The following is a 22,951-nucleotide window of genomic DNA, read 5'->3' as shown; positions in this document are numbered from 1 at the left end:
AATTCAAGGCGAAGTTTTATAACACTATCAATTTCTTTCCCCTTTCACTTGTTTTGGAAAATGTAAAACCACATCTTCAGCCATCAATAAATCAAGTTTCATAGTGAGATAATAAAACGGGGAAAACACAATCATTGTTCGTTGAAAAGGAAATAATAACCAAAAATTTATTCTCTTCTATAATAGGATTCCTCATTCTTATTCAATTGTTCCAAAATCATGGATCATATCAATGCAAAACAATATTTACTTCAGTGTTCTTTTCTTCTGAGGCATACAATCAACCCACTTTTTTTACTTGACTGAGGATATCATCAATACAAAAATTCTGAGAAATCATGTTGAAGGTATAAATGTATCCATATGAATCCATTCAATCTGCAGTACATTGTTCCATTTGGTTGATACATCACTTCATAATATGAACATGGCCACTGAATTCCGTCATTACCAAGAGTTCCTCAGTGAAGAATGTTCTCCGGCTATGAAGCTGCAGTGTCATTTTGCAGTCCATATATATGCACAACATATGGTGTCAATGATTTAGATTCTCACACAGATTGTGTGCAAGAATAACGCTTTGGTGAACTGAAGGTCACACGTCCTTTCGAGTTAAAACGCAGTATGCTTACGTATCACACATCAAAAGATGTAATAATACTATCAGAACTTTGAGCAGCCGGTATAATAACGCTCCGACGCCTGTAAACACTTTTGTGTATATTTCACTGTACCACTCCTAAGTGCACGTCCGCAAAAGTACTCTACAAATATTCCACGGAAAAGGAGCAATGGCGGGACTAGTCTTTTGTTCTTGGGGCTGGGTAAGCTCGGCGAGTCGGCAGGCAAGTTCAAGAACCTATAATATGTCTTATAGCATATCACACAAACTTACCTTAGAAGACTTGTGAACTACCAAGTTTGGTGTTGAACAATTAACAAATTTGACGAATATCTGGAGAAACTCATAAGCAGAAAACGTTCTTTTCTTCTTCATTCTCTATTTTGACGAGGACTGGGAAGGGGTTTTCACGAAATAGATCCAGGGACCTGTAGTTTCGTATGTTGACGGTAGGTAGTGTTCGCTGCGCAAACGATGGTGTCTGCAGTATATAGTTCCTATATCGATTGACATGTAAAATGCCCCTAAAAACAAATTATCCGTTCTTAGGACACTGTAGCAGCACGTATTATGTTTTACAAATACATTTTAAAAGCATCTGAAATACAGTCAATATGGTAATGCCTTAGTTTCACCACAGTATATGGAAATTGCTTCGTAGCCCTATTTTACCACCTACATCAGCAGCCATCTTATGAGATTCTAGTTCTGACCAATCAAATCTAGCCACCAAGTCCGTTATATATATTACGTCGGCAGTACTCCGCAATGTTATTAAAACCGGTGAAGCTTAATTTGTGCGTTGTGATTTTAACCGAAGAACAAGTTAAAATCGAGGTGATTTTAAATCTGTGTTTTATTTATATGTAACGTTTTTAGTGCTAAAACTTGTGTTGTTCTTTTGCAGGAGTTTGATTCTGTTACGTATCTTGGAAATTTGTAGGGCGTGTATAAATGCGCCCGAGACAGCTTGGCGTAGCACATACGACCTTGTGTAATCGGAGTACATGTTTCGTCAATGGCTGTTCTGATTGGTCGGTGCTGTCGGATTCCAGCAATTTGGTTGTACATTGCTTTCATGCTTTGTTTTGCGATGGCAGCTGAATGCTGTGGAAGCCTTGTGTGTGTACGATGACATTATTTTGACTACATTTACATTCCCAATCATATAGTTTGGAGTGTTATGAGCCATGAGTATTTGTTGTGTGTATGGAGTTCGTAGGCCAGTTGTATGTGATGTCTGAACAAAGGGTTTCTGAAATGATCATGTTGGAAGTGATATGTGGGAATGGTACTGCATACTGGTTGTGTTTATTTGCACTATTTGGAAAATTCATTGAAGGAACCATGCCTCTATGGAAGTGTACTTCATATCATGTGAATAAAGCTGGCTAACTTGTGCAGAAGCCTAAGTTTTTTAACTCATGCCGGAATGTAGTGAATCCAGCTTTTCCTTTATTAATTTGCGTAACATTTAGTGTTTGTAATTTTTACCTATGTTGGGAACAGGGTCTGTACCGAACGTTAGATATTGCCTGGTAAACGAGGAGGTTAAGATTTAATATTTAACTCTCCAACGAAGCTTTGAATAAAATTCGCTTTTCAATAACTTTGTCACCTGCGACAAACTACAGTATGAAGCAATTGTGGCATGCGTATTTATACCGTTCTTACGTTGGATTTTATCTAACCGGCAGTAATGCGTTGCTCAAATTGTTGGTGTAGCAGTGTTCTGCTTGTTCCTTGGCCCCGCTAATTTTCCCCAATATTCAGCGTCATAATACAGTATTCCGAAATCTGGTTAATAAATGTGGAATTTAAGTGGCTAAGAATATTACCTCTATAGTGATCAATTTTGTATGAGTGTCTTTTAAGAAGAAATGCATGTAATTAATTATGCATTAATGAATTGACAACTTGTTTGCCATCCAATAATTTTATATCATAACTTGAAATGTGAAATTTATTGTGTGTAAAGTTAATCCTAACTTATTGTGAGATGTCAGCAGTCATATATAAATAGTTACTCTGTTGCTTATTTAGATAGTATCCTTGGTAACATCCTTGTTAGGAAGTCACTGAAATGTGTGTATGCTGTATTCTGTAGGCTACAAGTGATTAGTTGGCATGTGGAACTATCTTGCTTGCTGTTAAACTAGAGAGCTAAATAGTACTTTCAGTCCCCATAAACAGGTGAATGTCAGTAATGCTTTTTCGGTAAAACTGCATTATGTTAATTGTTTGGGAAGTGTTTGCTTTTTCTTTCTTTGGATTTATGAAGGATTTAAAAATAGTGTCTGCGACATAAAATTGGGTTTAGTATTCAGCAAGATTTTGTTTTTTCAGAGGCTGTAGTTCATACTGTATGTTTCTACATAATGTTTCTGTTTTGTTTTACTGTGCAATTTGCATAATTTACTAAGGCACTGTAGCTTAATGTAGTTGGAATTGAATGACCATATCAGTCTGGCTGTAGGCTTTGCCATAGCATGGGCAATTGGTTACTTGCAGGCTTCTCATCACAGAAACTGGGTTCACACTCAGGGATTTGTAGACAAAGTGGCACTAAGGATTTTTATCAAGTTCTGTAGTTGTTCCTTGTGAATATCATTCTACTGCAGCTGCCCGTTCACTTATGTGTCACGTAGGTGGGCAGTGGGCCTATTAGCAGCTGCACTTCCACAGCAGCATGGTCTCATTAAGGCATGCATAAATTGTTTACATATTTAGGAGATATCTCCAGGAAATACAAGCCAATACTTGCACATACATGAGAAGTGGAAATAATATTCACATACATTTATTTTACAATTCTAAAGCTGTTATGTGGATGATGAAATCAAAACTGTGTGACATTAATTGAAGTCTTCCATCCCTTCAATTAATGTTTGTATTTTTGTCAAGTTTTGTTAAGATTGTGGTCCGTTACTTAATTATACACAGGAACATCTCTTTCTTACCTTTATAACAATGCAGTGAAGACAAAAACAATCAGGAACAATATTAAATTCATTTAAACCAGGCACTAGTAAGAGTACAAGATTATGAATTGTAACATAATCATATATCATGCATTCATTATACTTTTCTTTAGGCATACTGATTTTAATTGAAGGATTCAAAAATTGATTAGAACCTTTAATATTAGTAGCACTTAACAGAATTTCATATCAATATACTGCATTTGCTGGTTCAGTTTCAACAGTTTGCTTTATGGAATATGGTTGGGAAAAGATTTTTGTTTTAATATTGTCATGTGGAAAGGAAATTAACTATTTTCCCCCTCCATAACAATTTGGGAAGGTAGGTATTTTTATTCTGTTGTGCAGTCTGATTTGGAGTTCAAACTGATGTTGCTAAACTTAATTTTTCTGCATAACAACTTCATATTTTTGGAGTTTACCACGCTTCAGGCAGTCATTTTACGTGGAAGAACTTTGAAAATGTTAGAGGATGGTGGAGGGGTATTTTGTGTGGTAACTTCAAAAAGTCACAGGACATGAGCCATATCTTGAATCTGGTGACACTAGGATCAGCTACTATTTTCTTCTACCAACATTTATGCACTTCTACAGTTTTCAAAGCCACATGAATCTCTGCCACATCCTTGAAGTGACAGTCCTCCGTTTAGGGAAAGTTGGTATGATCATATAGAATGAAATCAGGAGTTGTCAAAGAGGAAGCATCACAAATTGCACATATAGGGACCATGTCTGGAGCATCAGACATATCATTTATGGCTAAACACAGTATTAGTCTGGACCACTGTATACAACTCTTGAGCACCACAAAGTCTAGATACATGGTCTGGATGATCAGGGAGGCCTGTGAAATTGAGGTACATCATAACAAGAACAGGGGGGGGATTTCTTTTGCCTGAGCTGGTTATGGAATCCACTTCCTCAAATGATGTAGGAGCCTCCAGTACAGCAGTGCTTTTCCTGACCTGGCCATTAGGCCAGCACATGTCCTTTTCAGGACACTAACCTGGCCCCAGCCAGTTCCTTATTTTCTCTCTCCCACTTCTTACATTATTTAGTCCATATCCCCTTCAAATTTCTCAACTGTCTTTATTTACCTCACCATTTATCCCTCCTATCCTTGTGTGTCATCTACACCTGTCTCCTCCCCTGTTATGGCAGGCTGTGGTCCACACTTCTACCATTAGCTCCCTTGCTTTTACTCAATTCTCACCCTTTTCCCCACAGTCTGACCAGTGTTCTGCTTTGTCCGACTGCATCCCATATGTGAAACCAGCTCATTGCATGTGGCTTTCTCATCACTGTGATGACGGAGGCAGCAAACGTATACCAGACTGCACGGCACAATATCTCAGAAGACGTATTCATACTCGCTACTTTGAGAACTTGAAATCTCACCATGCACATAGTGTGTCATGGATGAATGAACACCAGCGAATACTTGCATATTGTATTTATGTATTAATCACATGATCCTCACACAGCAGCATTGAACCTGTGTTGGCAGAAAGTGCCTCTTCACATACATCCTTACTGGTAATGGTGTAGAAATTACCAACTAAAGTTCTAGCTTTCTTTGCAAACATCTCTTCTGTCTGATGACAGAACATACAACTCCTGTACCTGTCTTACATTGCCTAGGCCATGTATGGTGTGGTCTTGCTCCAGTGGTGAATAAACATGCCTAGGACCAAGACACTTCCAATTACTGCTCAAAGTATTTCCAGCATTTGTCATTGCTGGCAAAATTTGTTATTCCAATGCTTAAAGCAACCCCACTTCAAAATTTTACACTGCATGTTGAAGAGACACCCAGCAAACTGTTCCTGCAGCAGGTGTCTGGTGATGTTTGCAGTATGGAGCAGGTCATTGTCATAAGAAGTGGGCTGTGCCTCAGCAAACCTGGCTGTTTCTATCAATGGCCTCCTTCAGTCACCTCAGCATGTTACAATGTTGTTTGGTATTCACAATAGCCCCTTGCTTTAAGAACTCCATATGAAGCAGACTCTCTTCTTCCTAAAGTACCATCAGCACCACCTTCCATCCAGACTTCTACCTCTATAAGTTTGTCTTGGTCAATGATGTGGTGTGCTTCAATTCCATGGATGTAGCTTTCGATTTTGAGATGTATGATGCACCCACATTTCATTGCTGTGACAATGCAACTGAGAAATGCCTGTCCTTCCTGCATCACTGTAGCTGTGTCAGACTGAGTTCCGTTTGCAACATTATTTTTGGCTGTCAGTTGATTAGGAACCCATTGTGAAGACACTTTGCAGTACAGTAACACATGAATAATGTGAGAATTCCCAATGAAAATGCTGGTGATGTCAGCAACATCATGAAGTCACATGGCCTGTAGGTTTTCATGACTGGAAATCAATGTATAACTTCAACTTTCATGTGAGAGCCACGTCAAATGTTCAGTTTTAACCATTTTGGCAAACATACCCACCTTGAAAATTGCAACTGCATTGTTTGCCAGAATGTTGGTTAACACTAAACATTTGATTCTCTTACTTGAAAGCAAAAATTACACTTTGAAACATGTTTCCATTTTTGTGTCACAAATGCAATATCATAACTTACTTTGTGAATGACCTTCATAGTATGTCTGAGCTTAAGTATAAAAACAAGCATAACTACCCTCCAACAAATGGAACATATCCAAGAGTAGTTTATGCTCTAAATATTTTCATTACCAGACCAATAGGTTGTTTTAGAAGAGAACCAGGAAGATGCCATCCTCCCAATGACTTGTATGTATTAAGATTGAAATAGCCCACCTGATCTGGTTCTGTGACCCTACCCATCCAGCCAGTGCCCAGACCTTGGTCCCTTATACGAGGAAACCAGGCAAGGGCCTCTCAGCAATGTCTTCTTCATTTAACACTTCAGCACCAGGAAAATGAGTCTCTGGCATTATTGGCTTTAATGTCTTCTATCCTGAGGATGTGTATTTCCTGATGGAAGCAAAACAGACCTAAATTTGACTGGGATGCTTAGCAAAGATTTTGTGGTGTTTCCCCACTTAGAATGTCATAAGACACCCTGACAGATCTTCCAGCCTAATAGTCTTTTTTCACTTCACTTGAACTTACTTGAAGGTATCCCTCTTGTACTTTTGGCTTTATTAAACAGTTTTCTGGTTTCCCAGCTGTGCATAATGAAACTTTTCCTATTGCCTCCCTGTCATCCATATGGGACAGTTATTTTCATTTGAGACAATGGCCTCTGCAGAAACTGTGCTGTTATCTCAATATCCTCCATAGTACCAAAGAAACTCAGAAACCACAGAACTTGTCTCACAGATTCTCCTGATAGGAAGCCCAACAGGTAGTCTGTAGATTCCTATAGTTCACCTTCTCTTGCTCTTCCACGCAGTTGAAGAGGATGTGCCTATGATCCAATAAGAATAGTTCTGGCGACAACCTCCATCCATGAATCTCGCCAGTTCCCTAAACCCAAAGTAAGATGTATTATTTTCCACCTTACGTGGGGAGGAAGGTTGGCTCTTTTCCCCAATTTGTATTTCTAAAGCTGTAGGTACTGGGACTGCAATAATATCCTACTCCTAGAATTGATATCCAAACTCCCACAATAGCAGCCATTTGCCTTTCCCTGCAACACTTAACCACTTCCTCCATCTCTGGATGGTGGGAAATCAGTTGTCATAGTGCAAATATGAAGAACACACCACCAATGTTTTGCCCTCACCAGTGACACTATATTTCACCAGAATCACCACATCCATACTACAAAGAGCTGGAACTGGTGTTGCATATGTACCTGCTGTGTAACACATGCCCTATTTTCAGTGCATGTAACCAATACCATATTGAACATGTTTGAAATAGTCCAAAATCTAATAACATTCTGAGCAGAGTAGCTCCATTTTCCACTGAAGTTTTACCTTCTTACATGTTTGAAGACATGCCAATGATAATTTGTAGCCAACATAATACATTCTCCTGATTGTAGTCTGTGATTTAAACCTGTAAAAATCAAGTATACACAATGTTTAATAGTTTGAGAAAATTTGTAAAACAGCTTATTGCCTCAGGCTTCTTCTGACTTGTACACTAGCAAGTATAAACATGCAGTAAAGTGAATCAGTTCAATAAAGTCTAATAGTTTTCATTTATGTGGAGATATCTTACATAAACAATGAGGAAGAACTTGAGAATAAAAATGCATCATGCCAGGATTTACTTTCATTTACTGTAACAATACAAATGTTTCTGAGTGGGAAGAAGAAATATTTTCAAATAAATCTTGCAAAGTTCAAATATGTCAGAGCTAAGAGCTTAACACCAACAGGAACTGATGTTTAATCTGTCACTGAAACAGTCTCGGTCTGACTAAAACTTCCACTCTGTACAAAGAACGAGGTGAGATCTTCAATTGGACAAAAGAAGTTGGTTTAACCCTCTGCTATCCTTATTTGTCATGCTCTTGCTTGAGCTTGTAGGACAGCATTTTTAACTATTAGTGCTGAGTAAAATTCACACATATAAAAAATCATACATATCTCAGAATCCACTATTTATATCTGCATTAAACTTTGTCAGCATGCTTACAAGATTCTGAGGATTATGTTTTGGCACTTACTCCCAAGTTGTGCATAAATTTTGAGCCTCAACACCTGTTTCGTTATGGTAGCACAAAAGGTACCACATGCTACAGAGTGGAAGGTCTCATTGTTTGCCACGTCTTGAAGGTGCCCATATTTTTCTTTGCATGTACAATCCATAAACATTGTCCACCCCATAATTTTTCCGAAGCAGTGGAGCAACCTCGGTGATACTGTCCCTAATGGCAAACTTCTCTTCCTGCCTGTATGCTTACATGACGTGTAAGTTCTGATCAGTTGCTGCACTAAATTTTTCCGATAGGTCAGCCGCCTGTTACTATGAGCAGCACAAGATGGTCTACTTATCATGTCATATAGAATGAAACTATTCACAATGCATACATTGAGTATAAAATTAAAAACAAATTTCCACCACTTTTTAGATGAATATGCACACTATAACACTCTTGTAACTGATCACTGAGGTCCACTCCTCCCATGTTGCGTGGAACATCGATAATTCCATATATATCAAGATTCAAATCAAAGCTTCAATCTCTTCTGCATTTGTTTTTCCAAGTTGGAATTGTTTACACCTGATTTCCTTTGTGAGAGAGCAGCATATTAGGTTGTTTCATTTCCTACCACCTCAAAAAAAGGATCTGTCTACAAATGAACTGAAACAATCTTTTTCATTACATTCAGCCAGAAGATTATGGGATGGTCCTTGTAAATTCTCGAAAGGTTCTAAGTCTTCAAATTTCAAAGTTGTGTCCTGTTGCAAGTCATTTTTTGTTGTGTGAGTTGTTTCTTGGCTCCACAACCCGGTTGTGGGTTTTCGCCGCCTCCTTTTCGGAGGTTTCTTGGTCTTTAAATGTGCATTTATGAGTAGCGAGTGACCAGCCCAGACTCCACAATTTCTACTCAATCCTGATTTGACTGCCATAACCATCTAGCAGTTAATCAGGAGACTTGGGTGAGAAATGGCCTCTGAATTTTGCTTACAAAACATCTTGTTTCATGCTCGTGAGGTTCTTTTACATGCCGAAAATGTACGACATGGGACCAGCGGCTTTACTTCCCCTCCGAAGTAAGTTGTGCTACGGATTTTTATCCCCCTTACAAATCCATCGACCTCAGCCGGGATTGAACCCACGAACCTTGAGTCCAGTGGCGAGCACACTAACCACTAGTCCACCGAGGGCAACTTTGTTGTGTGAGTACAACAGAATAATTTAGCCATCTTGCACTGTTTCAACTTCTTCCTCTCTTTTGTTACAGGTTGACAGACAACTATAACTTTCTGAATTACCTTCTAATATATACCCAATTGCACTATCAAACAGAATACGAGAAGTGGCAGAAATGGATTTAGAACATATAGCCACGACCTTGATCTCAACAAGAACAAAACTGCTAACTCTTTAGAATGACGTCAATGTTATTGCTTATAATTAATTATTGCCTGACTGCTGCATCCTACGCAGGACCGATGCATAAGAAAGGCAACAGCAGCAGCCACATTTAATTGAACTCTAATCTTCTATCACTAGAAAGCATCAAAATGCATTTGGTCATGGAGAGAGTCTGAAGCGTTCAGGCCAGAACAGCAACTTTAATGCCTGAGCGTTCTAGAGCACTATGTCCAGCAATGGGTTAATTAAATTCTCTTCCTATATATGAATTAATATTTATTTATCTTACGAGGATAACTCCTTGAATAAGTCTCCTTTTATAAATGCCAGGGGTCTAGAACTATCACCATGATTATAGAAATCAAATCAGATTCACATATTTAATTTCACATTTTCTTGTCACAAAAGCATATTGTACAACCTCCACTGATTTACAATGATTTTGTATGTCCATAAAGGCTGACAGAACAAGAGTATTTTAGGTGACATAAAACAGGAGTAGTCTTTCAAGAGTCAAATAAAGCCAAAAATTATAAAACAGTAAATAGAAAAAAAATAATGTATACAATATTACTGCAAGACGCATGTGACTCCAAGAACAATTTATTGGAAGAAATTGGTTTGTGCCTTTGTATGAAGTTCCCATCTCAGTTTAAATTTAATGACGTCAGAAGTTTCTGCTACTACATTTGTGTAACATGTAATCTACTTCTAAATTATTTAAGACCAAAGCATCTGTTAATGTGCACAAAGGTCTTATTTTCTTTGTGCTATAAATTTGGTTTGTCATGAACATTACTTGCATTTACTCTTAATGAATCCATATTTTAGTCACTTTTTTAAATACATCATATTTCCTTCTTTGCCATGACCACATCTCCCCCTCCTTCCTTTCACATCATATTGAAAACATCCACACTTTTTGCTGACAAAGTCACAAAACACTTTATACAACATTCAACAGAAAAGGAATTACACTCATACCTCATTTAATGACTCAAAGAAGCAATTTGTTTATAACCCATTTCCACTGCAATATCCACAGTGGCAAACAAAAAGCTTGAATGTAGGAACAGTCTTATATTTGTCTGAAGAACAGGGAGGATAGCATATCCTGCTACACCAACAGAACTACTACTTCTTCAGTAAGCACTGATTAAACTTAAAAACACTTCCTTTTTAAATGTGAGAAACATGAAAATGATAATGACAAATTAATAAATATTCTACAAACTAAAAAAGTCACAAACTTCTGTACATGCCTTCATTTCACTGGAATGCATGATCCTTTTCAGCTCAATACAACCAGGTGTACCATCTTAAGTCTTGACAACTGTTTTGTTACAAAAAATCAGGTTAACAAAATGAAGATAAATTTTTCACACCACTCACAGCCATGTCTTCCAACCAACTCTGATGAAGCAAACAATTTATTGGCAGTGACTTAAGTCTTATTTTTGAGTGCAAAAAAAAAGCACATATACACAGACTTCCTTCCCTCCCCGCACATTTTTCCTCAACAGTATTTTTTTTACGTTTTTGAAAGTTGACTATTGTTTTAAGCAGTTCCCAAAACATATCTGAAAACCACACTTTTAACAAATAATAGTTAACACCGTAATATCCTGTCACAAAATTCTCAACACTATCATGTTGAATGGGAACAAAACAGAAATAACTCAAAATGGAACACTTACATCAATCACGGTTGGTCAGAACTTTCTTCACACTCATTCTTAAGGCAGATTCAACCTAACATTCTTACATATTAACTATTTCTGCATCAGGGTGGCTTTTCTACATGTTTTAAATAATTTAGATATACATGCTACAGCCACCAAAACAGTCATACCTCAATCTTATTTTTCAGCTGCACCTACAAAAATATATATATTTTAATGTATGTTATTGTTTTCATGGATTAATTTAATTCCTTTTTCCCCTTTTAAACTACAGAAAAAACAAATTTGTTCCTGAGCAAATTTAAAAGAGGGGCTATTTCTTTTTAAAAGGAACTTACTTCCCAAGTTTCTTGTAGTTACATATATTTTTCCAGAACCATGTGACGAAAGAAACTGTACAAATGGATTACATCCAAACACAGATTTGTTCTTAATAGCATAAAATCTGTTTACCTAACAAAAGAAAAAGTGTAAACACACAGAAATCCCTCTCTGTTGAACACTACAACTGTCATTAACCAAAGGAAATATCCTCATACAGCCATTACAAATCTCACACTAACAAATTCATCCCTGTTGAGAAATAAAACTTAACAATAAAGTTTCACATCATGCTTCAGTGTTGATTGCTTCTAAATTCACTTAATTTATTTCAACTGATAACACTGCCATCATTGTTCCCAACACAGCTTCATTTCAGCCACACCTTTCATCATTATGTGACATTTCCATTCCACAAACTATGAATCTCAATGCTGAAGAAATTTTCTCACATTTTACACAAAACTCATGATAGGCCCTCAATTATCATATCATAGAATTACAGTACCAGATTACAAAACTGTGGTGTTGTATTACCTAATTTACTCTGTATATACACACATAATTTTAAATGTTACTTATGAACAGTTTTCTTTGGCCAGTTAAGTTTCAAGTACTTGCTATTTCACATTATCTTAATATTGTTCTCCATAACAATATTACTTAAAAGTACATCAATGTGTGGCACATTTACATAAGTCTGTCTTCCACTTTCTGATTGATGGCAAACCCACTATAGTTTTGTTGACGCAACTCCACAAAATTAATGTGTAAAAGACGAAAGTCTAAATTATTACAGGAATGAAAGTTTTGAAGTTCTGAATGCCAGTATGAAAATATCTACTACATTTTCTCAGTGCTGTAATGGATAAAGCAAAACCTTTTGACAGATCTGCACCATATCCACTGTATCAAGTCAACAAAAGTGAAAAGGCTGGCAAACACCTCATCCATTATACAACTAATTACAGTATCAAGCCTTTATCTTGATTTCCATTCAGTTATGAACAGCAGCTGAAGCTTGTTGCAGCCTCTCCAATTCCTCCAAACTTAACATGTTTTGTGTTGATGGTATTGGGGGCATATCTGGTAGCTGACCTGCACGGGCTTGTGCTAGCAACTCCGGAGAGAACCATCGTGCCAGTTGGTTGCTTGTTGGTGAAGTTGACATGTCTCTATTACCTTGAAGATTGATTGTTTGGGCCTGACGTCCAACTGGCATTGCCTGTGACTGTTGAGACCTCAGCATACGAGAATCTGAAAATTTAATTATTTTAAATGTTTCCTAGTATTATCCCATACATCTGTGACATGCAATTACTCTAAACCTACACAAGTAAAGAAACAATGGCCACCACATTTCATTCATTACAATACCGATAGCTATTCTCTTGTGTGGTGACAGAAGTACTAGTCACAAATGAGTGTTAATTATTAAGCTAGCAAACATTTTTCATTTTAAGGACAGTATGATTACTACACTTACCCGATTTGCCCGATCCTCGTCCTGCATTGCCATAGTTCTGATTTAGAAGTATTTGCTGCAGAGATGGAGTTGACAAGTTACGTTGCTGCTGCTGTTGCGCATGATGCTGTGCCTGTTGCAGTGTTGCCAAATGAGCTTGGATTGTCTGAGCTGTACAAATTGCACATACAGGTTATATATGGCAGACAGAAGTTAATGAGTTTCAATTCCAAGTATGGCAATACTGCAGTTTAAAATAACATAGCACTGTAAGTAAAGTAAAAGTAAAGTTTGTCCCACTATACGCCATGTAGGCATTTGGGGTGAGTGGAGGTATAGCTCCTCTCTTTCTTGACCTCGGCACTAGATGGGGTGAGTGGTCAGCATCACGCCCCGGCCGGCTTTACCCCCGGGAAAGGACCCCGGTACCCATTGTAGAGGAGGCTGGGTGGGCCCCAGAGCCGGTCTGGACGCAGAGACTAGAGGAAAAATCCTCTGCCCCCGTCAGGGATCGAACCCCGGTCGTCCAGCCCGTAGCTAGTCACTATACTGACTGAGCTATCCCGGCTCATAACATAGCACTGTACAATGACAAATTCCATGTATTAACGTTATAGTAATCAAATCAAAGAGGATGCCATTAGGTGGACAAAGCTTGCATACAGAATTTTGTTGGGGAAACATCTTGCAAAGGATTACTTGGAAGACAGAGTGGGATATGGGAGGATTACATTACAGTAGTTACAGTGGATTCTAAGCAGACTGAAATGAACTGAAATGATTCAAAACAGTAACAAATGGTGTTCGACATCAAGGCTCTGTTACTAAAGAGGTGATCAGTTAACCTCTATCATCCAAGAATAGAGTATGTAGATACCTGTACTAAGGGCTGGGGACCACATTTTAACTCATGATATTAGTACAGGTCATAAAATGCGGTAGTAAAACATTCTTGAAAGATAATGTTGCCCAGTTGTATGATGCTATACTTCAATAGTACCAGGTTCTTTAGAATATGGTAACAAATCTATGGGTTCCATAAAAGGAAGTCAATCTATTGACTAGGGGAAAATTCTCAAGGACTCTGCTCCATGGAAGATGTCATATTTCAACAGTAAAAATGGTTAATTTTTCACAAAACAGTGTAGATTTCCAAAGAAAACACAGGGAAAATATATAAAAATGAAGGTTGGTCTTCTGGATTGTAACACTGTGGACTGAAGGAGTGAAGATGGAAGCAGAATGTCCTGAAATGTTGGTATATACTTAGAAGTACACATAGCATTACAATCCACAAGACATACACTGACATCTTCACCACTATGAGAACCTCAAATATCATATATAATTAAAAATGTACAGTACTTATATTTTAGTAAATACTCTTCTTCTTCCTACAGTGCATCAGGAGGCTAAGTAGAAGTTTACCTTCATATGGAAAATATGAAAACATGGTTCTGTACATAAGCTGGCTTTGCACTTTGAAGCAATTAAATTCTGTAGTTGTTTTCTTTTTCCTTGATTACACACTTGGTGATATTGCAGATGGCCAATGTTCTATGCATCAAGCTTCAAGACAAGCCATTTGACTGTTAATGACGTTGTCTTCGTCTTGTGCTCCTTTGTACTCATTTATAACAAACTTTGAACTAAAGTCAGGTGAAACATTCAGCAGTCTAGTTTATAACTACAGGATGATATGATATGATATGATATACAACAATTCAATACTGCTCGATCCAACAGGTGAAAAAGAAAATTGTCTACTTTCATGTTATCTGACTAACCAAAGAAGCTGAGCCATTCTGTCCTCTCTGTAAACTAGCCCATATGCTGAACAGTCTTAAGCAATTCCAGGTCATGAGCACTCCCATATCCATCACAACTGTCTTCTTCTGGTGGTCTGCATCTTTCCAAATCACTGCTATCAAGACACCTTTCACTCTAGCATTTCAATTTCAGTGTCATCAAAACCTGTTGCATTCCTTTACAATTCTGTCTGACAGTTCTACAACAGTTAACAGCTCTTGCATGCAGGTTATCAAATATAACTAGAGAGAACAAAACTGTCCAGGTAAAGTTCACAGCCAATCCCTTCCACTCTACTGGCAAGACTTTTTGTTGTCGCACATGTACTGTTAACAGACTGGGAGTTGGGAAGGCAGTTGTGGTGTCGGAACAGGCGGCCTTCAGCATTCTACTACTATTTCTGTGTAACATCAGCTTTTGCTTGAGTTGTCAGTCATTTTGTTATACAGCACTTACAGTTGTTTCGGCATGTAGTAGAGGATGCTTGAAAATAATTTCCGCTTTCAATAGAGCAATGACTTCATCTACAGCTAAATTTTCAGACTGTAAAATTTAGCATACATGTCACTGAGTACATCACAGGAGTGCATATTTTCCAAAGTCTGATCTTATTTCCAAAGGCTGTCAGTTACCAGTCTTGTCTGGGTGATTACTATTGTTGCAAACATGTAGAAATGCCAGTATAAGAAGACTTCCTGATAGGTACCAATGCAGGTCACCAAGTACCACAACCTCTTCATCACGTTACTCTAAAATAGGGTATATAAGTGATCACTAGCAGACCAGCAATCTTTCAATGTGTCCCGCTCATCATGTCCGATTTGCATGACAAGAGCCAAGAATACATACATCTATGGTACAGTCACGTCAGAAAGTCATGAGCATCCACTGGTAGATCAAGCATGAGGAATATGAAAAAGACCACATGAGATGCTCTAGTATCTTCAATCCAAACAAAAGGATGGACACCATCACAACTGAAAGGGTCCTGACCAAATTTTATCTTGGCTTCTACTCACATTACTGTTACCACTCACGGCCACATCATTGTGTCCACCGAGCTCACGTTCAATGTCAGATGAGTCAGTCTTTGGATTTAGCTCCTGTTCAATTTATATTTTATTCCTCAAAACTTGGGCCATTGTGACAAGAAGAAAATTATATTCTGTTAAGAAAAATACACTAATCCACTCATTCCCACTAGCAAAACTAAAATACAAAGTTTTGCTTCTGTGATCAAACTTTCTACTAATGCCCAGCATCTCATCGCACTTCTTTGGTACTCCCTCATCTCACATTCAGATGCCAAGACCATGAATGTGTGAAAGTGTCATGATCATGTGACTAGAACTTTGACAAATTCACAGTAACTATAACCTTCATAGGATCGTTAATTATGAATATATCACAGATGGAAAGCAAAACAAAATCTTGCACAGAGCAGTGAATAAAATTACACTGTCATAACTGCAACAAAATAGCTCAAAATAAAGGACTCTTTGAGCAATATGACAGTGTTACACACATTCAGATGGAATGCACTTAACAGTGTAATGCATGGACGACAAAGATTAATATTACACTGTTGTAAAAGATACAAATTCTCCAACACTTTGGAAAATAAAAATATTGGCCTGCACATTTATTATCCTTTTGAACTTAAGTCTTTAAACAAAAGCAATATTAGGATGACCAAATCAAGGATGAAATGGACAGGGCATGCAGCTCATTGGCTATAATCCAGAACAGCACATTAACCAATCACTAGTTACTTAATTTCCTATCTCTCTTAAGACCTGTACATACAACTGCTGTTTTCTCAACTACAACATTTACCCTGAAGAAGGCAACTGCAATATTTGCTGGAATGCTAGGGCTTCAACAAATGGTGTTGCTCAAACATGAAAGATGTTCTGGCATGTGAAACACTGACCATGAACAGGAACAAGAATCACCAAGCTCTGTGTGTCATTCTGAATAATACATAAATTTCACTTCCACATGAAACAACATGTACAATTAAATCAGATGGAAAGATAAATGATCATTAACTTAATAGCAGCGTGTATTTCCAAAGTTTATACTGCTCTTAGTATCATCATAAACAATAGTCATATTTTTGTCATTCCTGATCTTTCTATATTTTTAAATGATTCATCAGCAAATTATCTGCCCTGTATTGAGGTAACAATGCATCAGCATATAATTAACCTTTCTATATTCATTTCCAAACAAATGAATTGTAATGGTTACCATATTGCAACTGTATGAATTGGAATTACATGAAGTTAGCAACAAACCTTCCACCTCAATAAACAAATTCTTTTAAGGTAAAATGTAATTGATTATCAGTGAGCTTATGCATAGTATGTGGAAAATTGTAAACGGTTTTCAAATACATCATCTATTTACAAAATCATAAGTAGTTTCACAAAAGTCAGTGTACAAGATTGCTGGATTTTGCCTACTACTATTCCAAGGTTACTACTGTTATGACAAAAGTAAATATTGTAGAGTTTACATATTCTTCCTTATCTTACAGCTGCAGGGTTAACAGGAAAGTGACAGTGACCCATATCAGATGGCAATAATGCAGAATTTCATAAACCTGGCAGTGTCTCACTTAGTCAACCTAACAGTGCAAGTAAAAAGAATATATTCTAAGACATCTTCTGTAAACATTATTTTGTAACACACAGGTTACAGGGAAATTCATGGACATTAATATGAAATGCTGTCACATAACAGCTGCTGGCAAAGACAGAAGCACAATGGTAGCAGCCACTATACAAGACTGTCTATCCTCTTTTCACACTAAACCCAGCTGATTTATGTTACACAACCAGTGAGCCAACAACTGTCATTAATCCATTTGAACAAGTTATTATAGGTTATAGAAGCAGTGAGATTCATCATTGAAGAGACAGGGGCCTCAAACCAGATGATTAAATGCTAGATTTTTTCTTGGATGCAAACAGCCCTGTACTAAACTTTTTCATGGAAGATACATGTCTCTCGGAATGAAAAATATTAACAGTGGCGTCAATGTGATCCTGTAGAATCAATGAGATGTTTAGTGAAGAAAGTGGAAGGGTAATGGGAATTTCTACAATGCATTCACTGATGAAACTGAACATTACCTGTCACTTCGTGGCAGGAACTGCTATCAAAGATAAGAGATTTTCACAGCAGTGAGTCCAAAGATGGCTGTCTTCTTCTGGGTTGTTGCATCATATAGTCTGGTACACTTCTACCAGACTACACGGTGCAACAACCTGGAAGACTGCCATCTCCAAAGAGGTAAGGTTCTTTTTGGGTGATTCTTGATGAGTTCCATTCAATTCCAATCACCAGAAAAAGTGTTTAGATAATTATTTCCAAAAATATTATCCTTCCACATTCAGTATAAAAAAATTCAAGGTGGCCCTTACCTCTAACATTAGAAGACCGATGCATCATCATGAGTGAATTAAATTGTGGAGTCATATTAGGAGGAGGTGCACTGAGTGTTATCTTTGATCGTGGCACACTGTTGCTATAATTACCACCACCAGACATCATTGCATTATGGCGATGCTGCTGTTGTTGCTGGTAGTCAACATTAGCTGCATACTGGAAGTTGGCATTACCTTTAACTATTGGACGTCCTGAAACAACACGTCATAAAACACTTTAGTCCAAAGATGAAAACATGCAATTCACCCTCACATTTCTGTGCAGCCCACTGATAAGGTTACTGCTGAAGTTAAATCTTGGTTTTACAAAATACACATGTACCATATACAGTAACCCCTAATTTACACTTTTCCTCAGGACTGATGAAAAATGGTGGAAAGTGCTGGAAATAAAAAATCAATAAGCTAAGTACCTCCCTTCACCTTCATCCCCAAGTGAAATGCATGTAAGTGTATGTATAATATCAAGCAATGAACATATAATTCCCAGAAACTGATAAGACAAAATGATGTATATACAGAATATTAACTGTTATTGATCTCCAGAGGTTGTCTTTATGAATGGAACCTAGTGCAGTTTACACTTAATAAATGATATTGCAATATTTCTTCCCATGCTTCAGATACATAAAATGGCAGAAGGTAGACTGATTTTCAAAAAACAAAAATTTATTTTGAAGTGGTATTGGAAATTCGAGAATGTGCTTGAAGTATAAAGATGGTGGACATGTAAATTTGAAACCATGCCTCCAACATGACAAACAATTACAAGAATTCAAGATAGATTTGAGACATACAGTACTATGTACATGTGGAAGGAACTATCTGGTAGACTGCACACATCAACAAGGGAAAACACTTCTCCTATGATGTTACAGTTCACACAATTGCAAAAAAAATCTTTAAGGCAATGTGCTATTAAGATCGGGATTTTCACGCCAAGTGCACACAGGATTCATAAAAAAACCAAGTGGAAATGCTATGTGCCAAGGTTATTGGACGCAATGAGCGAAGACAATCCTGCCGCAGACTTGAGTTTTGTGAATGGATTCAGATGAAGATGGGTCAGGATCAACAGTTTCTGGGCATGATTGTTTGGACTGATAAAGTGACACTTGAGCTCAACTGGCATAATTATGTATACTGGTTTTTTGAAAATCTGAACATTAATTTTGACCAGGACTTTCAGTCTGGTGTGATGTGGGACTGTTCTTTGAAGCAGCAGTGACTGGAGCCATGTACCTCAACATGCTTCAAGAATCCAGTGTTCCCACTGTTCATCAGGTGTATGGAGATGACGACATATGGTATCAATAAGACAGGACACCCCCCACATTACCATTGTGATGTCATGGCCTATCTTGCTAACATGTTTCCTGATCAATGGAAAGGACACAAGAGGATCTGTTGAGTAACCCCTCCACCATGATCACCAGATCTAACCCCACCTGACTTTCTCTTGAGGAGTTACAGCACAAAGCCAGCAACATTTCAAGTGCTTTGGCAAGAAATTAAATGGTCTTGTGTAAGCTGACTCAGCAGCAACTTTGGTGGCTGCTTGTCGTCAGATGCTCACCACAGTCATCTATGCCACAAACCTGACATATGTAATGGTTTAGATTGTTAAACTGTCTTTATTTTATTCACTGCATGTGTGTAAACATATTTTTTGGATACCTGTATACAGTATAATGATGAAAGTCTGTCATTTGTCAAACATTACAAACAATTTTGCAAAAAATAAATAAAGTAATTACTTCTTCAAAAATAAACTATCTTAGTTTTTCTTTCCTTGTATGATGCCACTATGCCTCATCAAATATGCACATTCAAATAAAACAAATGTAGTGCACACAACAGCCCTGCTAACAGATTAAATTATAACACCTAACTTTAATGCAATCACACATCAAAAGCTAAATGATGTTTGCCACAGTTACTAACTGATCAGAGTAACAAATGGTTGAAAATAATGGTTAACCTACATCAAAATACCTTATTACTATTTTCTCCCAATTATGCTCACTGCTTCCATCAGCATTGAGTTCTTGAAGTCAACTCTAACCTGAAAAATGACTATCGATCCCACCCTTCCTTATGGTCCCCTTAAATGGCAAATATTTCCCCTCTCAACCTTACTCTATGGTTCCCTGTATGCGCTCTGCTTACTGCCTGAACTGTCTCATAACCCCCTCCCAATGTTTGGTTTTATTCAACTTCGCCTTCATTTCAAACTTCTTCCTGACAGCTTGAAAGGTCACGTTTCTGCTTTCTCCCTCCCAATCCTGCCCACCTCTCTGGTTCCATGAATGGGACCTTCCTACTGGTCCAGACTCTCATTCCCTGGCTTTAACTGGCCAATTCCCCATACTCTAGCCCTTCTAATTCAATTATAAACCATGTACGCACGGAACAATGGAACAAGTCCATATAGCCAAAGCACTGTAGTAATTTCTCTTATAACTCTGTTGTCAAACACTGTATTGCAGCTTATCTAAATATTTAAATTTTAATTCTACCAGGGCCTTGATCTTCCCTAATACTTCTAAAAAATTTCATATCCACTGACTGAATTTGCTTGTTTCTCTTTGCAAGGATCCATATTTCAACATTAAATGTTAGAATCAGTTTAAATATACTTTATAAATTATCAGACTGCATGGATTGGGATCTTTGTGATCCATATTACACCATTTATAATTTGAGAGAATGTAGAACTATTCATATTTTCGTTTTACTCCTCAAATGTCTTTTAACCATTCTGCTACAAATTTTTATTCTGACATTTGTGTCTACATTTCTTGAAATTCTCATAGTCATGGCCAGAATTCTGATTACAATAAATTGGATGTGCCTATTACACTAACAAGTACAGTATCAAGCAGAGTGATGCTTGTTCTTACTCATTACTATGTTAGCCAAACTGCTGCTTGATCAGTATGTACAAATCCCCACTTGCAATCCCAGAATAATTTATTGAAATAAAATTACTGGAACTTAAGTACCACTGTACAGTGAAACCTCGATGCATCGTTTTCGGCGGGGGTGGGAAATAAAAACGATGAATACGGGAAAACGATAGTTGCGGGAAAGCATTAAAATTTTTAAAAAAAAACAATGTTTCTCTTTCAAAGTTACTTCTTTTTACCAAAAAAGTCTTTAATGGACAACTGGTTTGTCAAAACTTTACGTCTTAGGCCAAACAGAGCCCTTTCCACGTTCAAAATGTTTTCCTCGTCACGTTCACTAATATTAAGCGCATAAAAGAACGACTTCACTTTTGCCAATGCTTCGGCAAAACTCGGCACAGCTGCGGGCTCGCATTCATCATCTTCCTCTTCCTCACCACTCCCACCCCCTTCGCGGACAATAACAGGAAGAATGGAAATACTATTACGGCCGAACTCAACGAAACGTAGCTGTAGAAGACACAAGATGAACCAGAAGAATGAAAAGTGCCGCCCGCCTTTCCTTTGTACTTATAATAAAAGCATTTGTGAAGAAATTCACACTGCACATGCCATCTGGCATCGCTGGACGAAATATGAGTGCACCCTAATTAAACTCGTAACTTTCTGACATTGGGCACCGCCATTCTCTCCAACTATCACCCCTGCACCGCTGACCCCTCATTCCAAAAGAATCTGTGCTGGTTGGGCGACATAACAGGTTACCGCTACTGTGTATTCCAAAAACACTGTGCGTCTTTCAGTATTAATTTATCTACCCAGCATTTTAATTTCTCAGAAATGATCATTGCGGGAAAATTGTGGGCCGGGACTAAGCTTTTGAACGATCGATGCGATAAAACGATAGTTCGAGGAACGATAGAAACGGGAAAATGTAACATTATTTTATATGGGATGTATCCGGGACCGAACAAAACGGACGATGCATCCGGGAAAACGATAGTTCCGGGAACGATGGATAGAGGTTTCACTGTACTTATTATCTGACATTTCACTCTCTGAGATCCACAAGGAGCCTTCTACTTCAATCCATCAAATATACTCCTACTCCAGCCCTGCCTCCCTAACAGAAAAACACATAAAATATATTATGTTTACTAAAAAACATGAAGGTACCATCTTAAGCAGGTCTTTAAAACTTAGTAGGATTCTTATAATTGCGAGTACAACTTTATGTAAGTACCTGGGTGTTGTTTTGTTACATTCCACGGCAAGGCTGCTGTCTGTTGGGACCTCAAATGCGGACCAGAAGCTGACTGTCGTTGTGATGTCTGGATAACTGCAGGCTGTGGTTTTAGATCATTAGGAGCTGAAAATTTTTGCAAACAAAGTAATTATAAAACAGAAACAAATATGTCTACATTCTTACCAACAGTATATATAGAAAAAATGTAAATATGTTAAGGTGATGAGGAAAAATGCAGTCTTTGATTCTGTACCTGCTCATATGGGAGATTCAGCACATAAACAGTGTGGTTAACTTGTATCAGCATTTCACCTGAGTTCTCTTTCTTTTCACATACAGTATTCTCCCAATTATCCAAGCTAATGAAGGGGAGAGGACATATGAACAATAAAAGTACACAGATAATCCAAAATGTTGTTTCGTGCATTCACAGAGCTTTACCAATTATTTTACTTTTTTTTACACAACTGATA

General features: G+C 37.6%; 2 protein-coding genes and 1 long non-coding RNA gene across 20 annotated transcripts in view; 1 reads left to right on the top strand and 2 right to left on the bottom strand.

Moving 5' to 3' along the window:
• Window positions 1–1,099, bottom strand: part of LOC110833782 (uncharacterized) — a 91,446-nt gene extending 90,347 nt beyond the window's left edge. For both annotated transcript variants that reach the window (XM_022072265.2, XM_087348728.1), the window contains exon 1: window positions 896–1,099. The gene's annotated coding sequence lies outside the window, so the exon portion shown is untranslated. The remainder of the gene's footprint in view (window positions 1–895) is intronic.
• On the top strand, window positions 534–10,384 carry LOC147875056 (uncharacterized). 5 transcript variants are annotated; one of them, XR_015535172.1, is made up of 3 exons: window positions 534–845; window positions 1,530–2,815; window positions 9,458–10,384. It is a non-coding gene; the product is annotated as an uncharacterized LOC147875056 (long non-coding RNA). The 5 variants fall into 5 exon arrangements; XR_015535171.1 differs by lacking the exon at window positions 534–845 and adding an exon at window positions 1,316–1,419; XR_015535173.1 differs by lacking the exon at window positions 534–845 and adding an exon at window positions 1,340–1,459.
• Window positions 9,958–22,951, bottom strand: part of LOC110833793 (uncharacterized) — a 73,847-nt gene continuing 60,853 nt past the window's right edge. For all 13 annotated transcript variants that reach the window (XM_087348783.1, XM_087348785.1, XM_087348746.1 and 10 more), the window contains 4 exons: window positions 22,476–22,601; window positions 18,300–18,515; window positions 13,081–13,230; window positions 9,958–12,851 (listed from right to left, as the gene is read on the bottom strand). In XM_087348783.1, coding sequence (XP_087204909.1) covers window positions 12,592–12,851; window positions 13,081–13,230; window positions 18,300–18,515; window positions 22,476–22,601 — 752 coding nt within the window. In that variant the 3' untranslated portion in view covers window positions 9,958–12,591. The remainder of the gene's footprint in view (window positions 12,852–13,080; window positions 13,231–18,299; window positions 18,516–22,475; window positions 22,602–22,951) is intronic.

This window comes from Zootermopsis nevadensis, unplaced genomic scaffold (assembly GCF_977971745.1).
Source record: "Zootermopsis nevadensis isolate Lab colony 2312 unplaced genomic scaffold, Znev_1.0 Znev_ptg000002l, whole genome shotgun sequence".
NCBI classification, from domain to species: domain Eukaryota; kingdom Metazoa; phylum Arthropoda; class Insecta; order Blattodea; family Termopsidae; genus Zootermopsis; species Zootermopsis nevadensis.
Note: the sequence above shows the minus strand (reverse complement) of the source record. Positions and strands in the feature narration are given on the sequence as shown.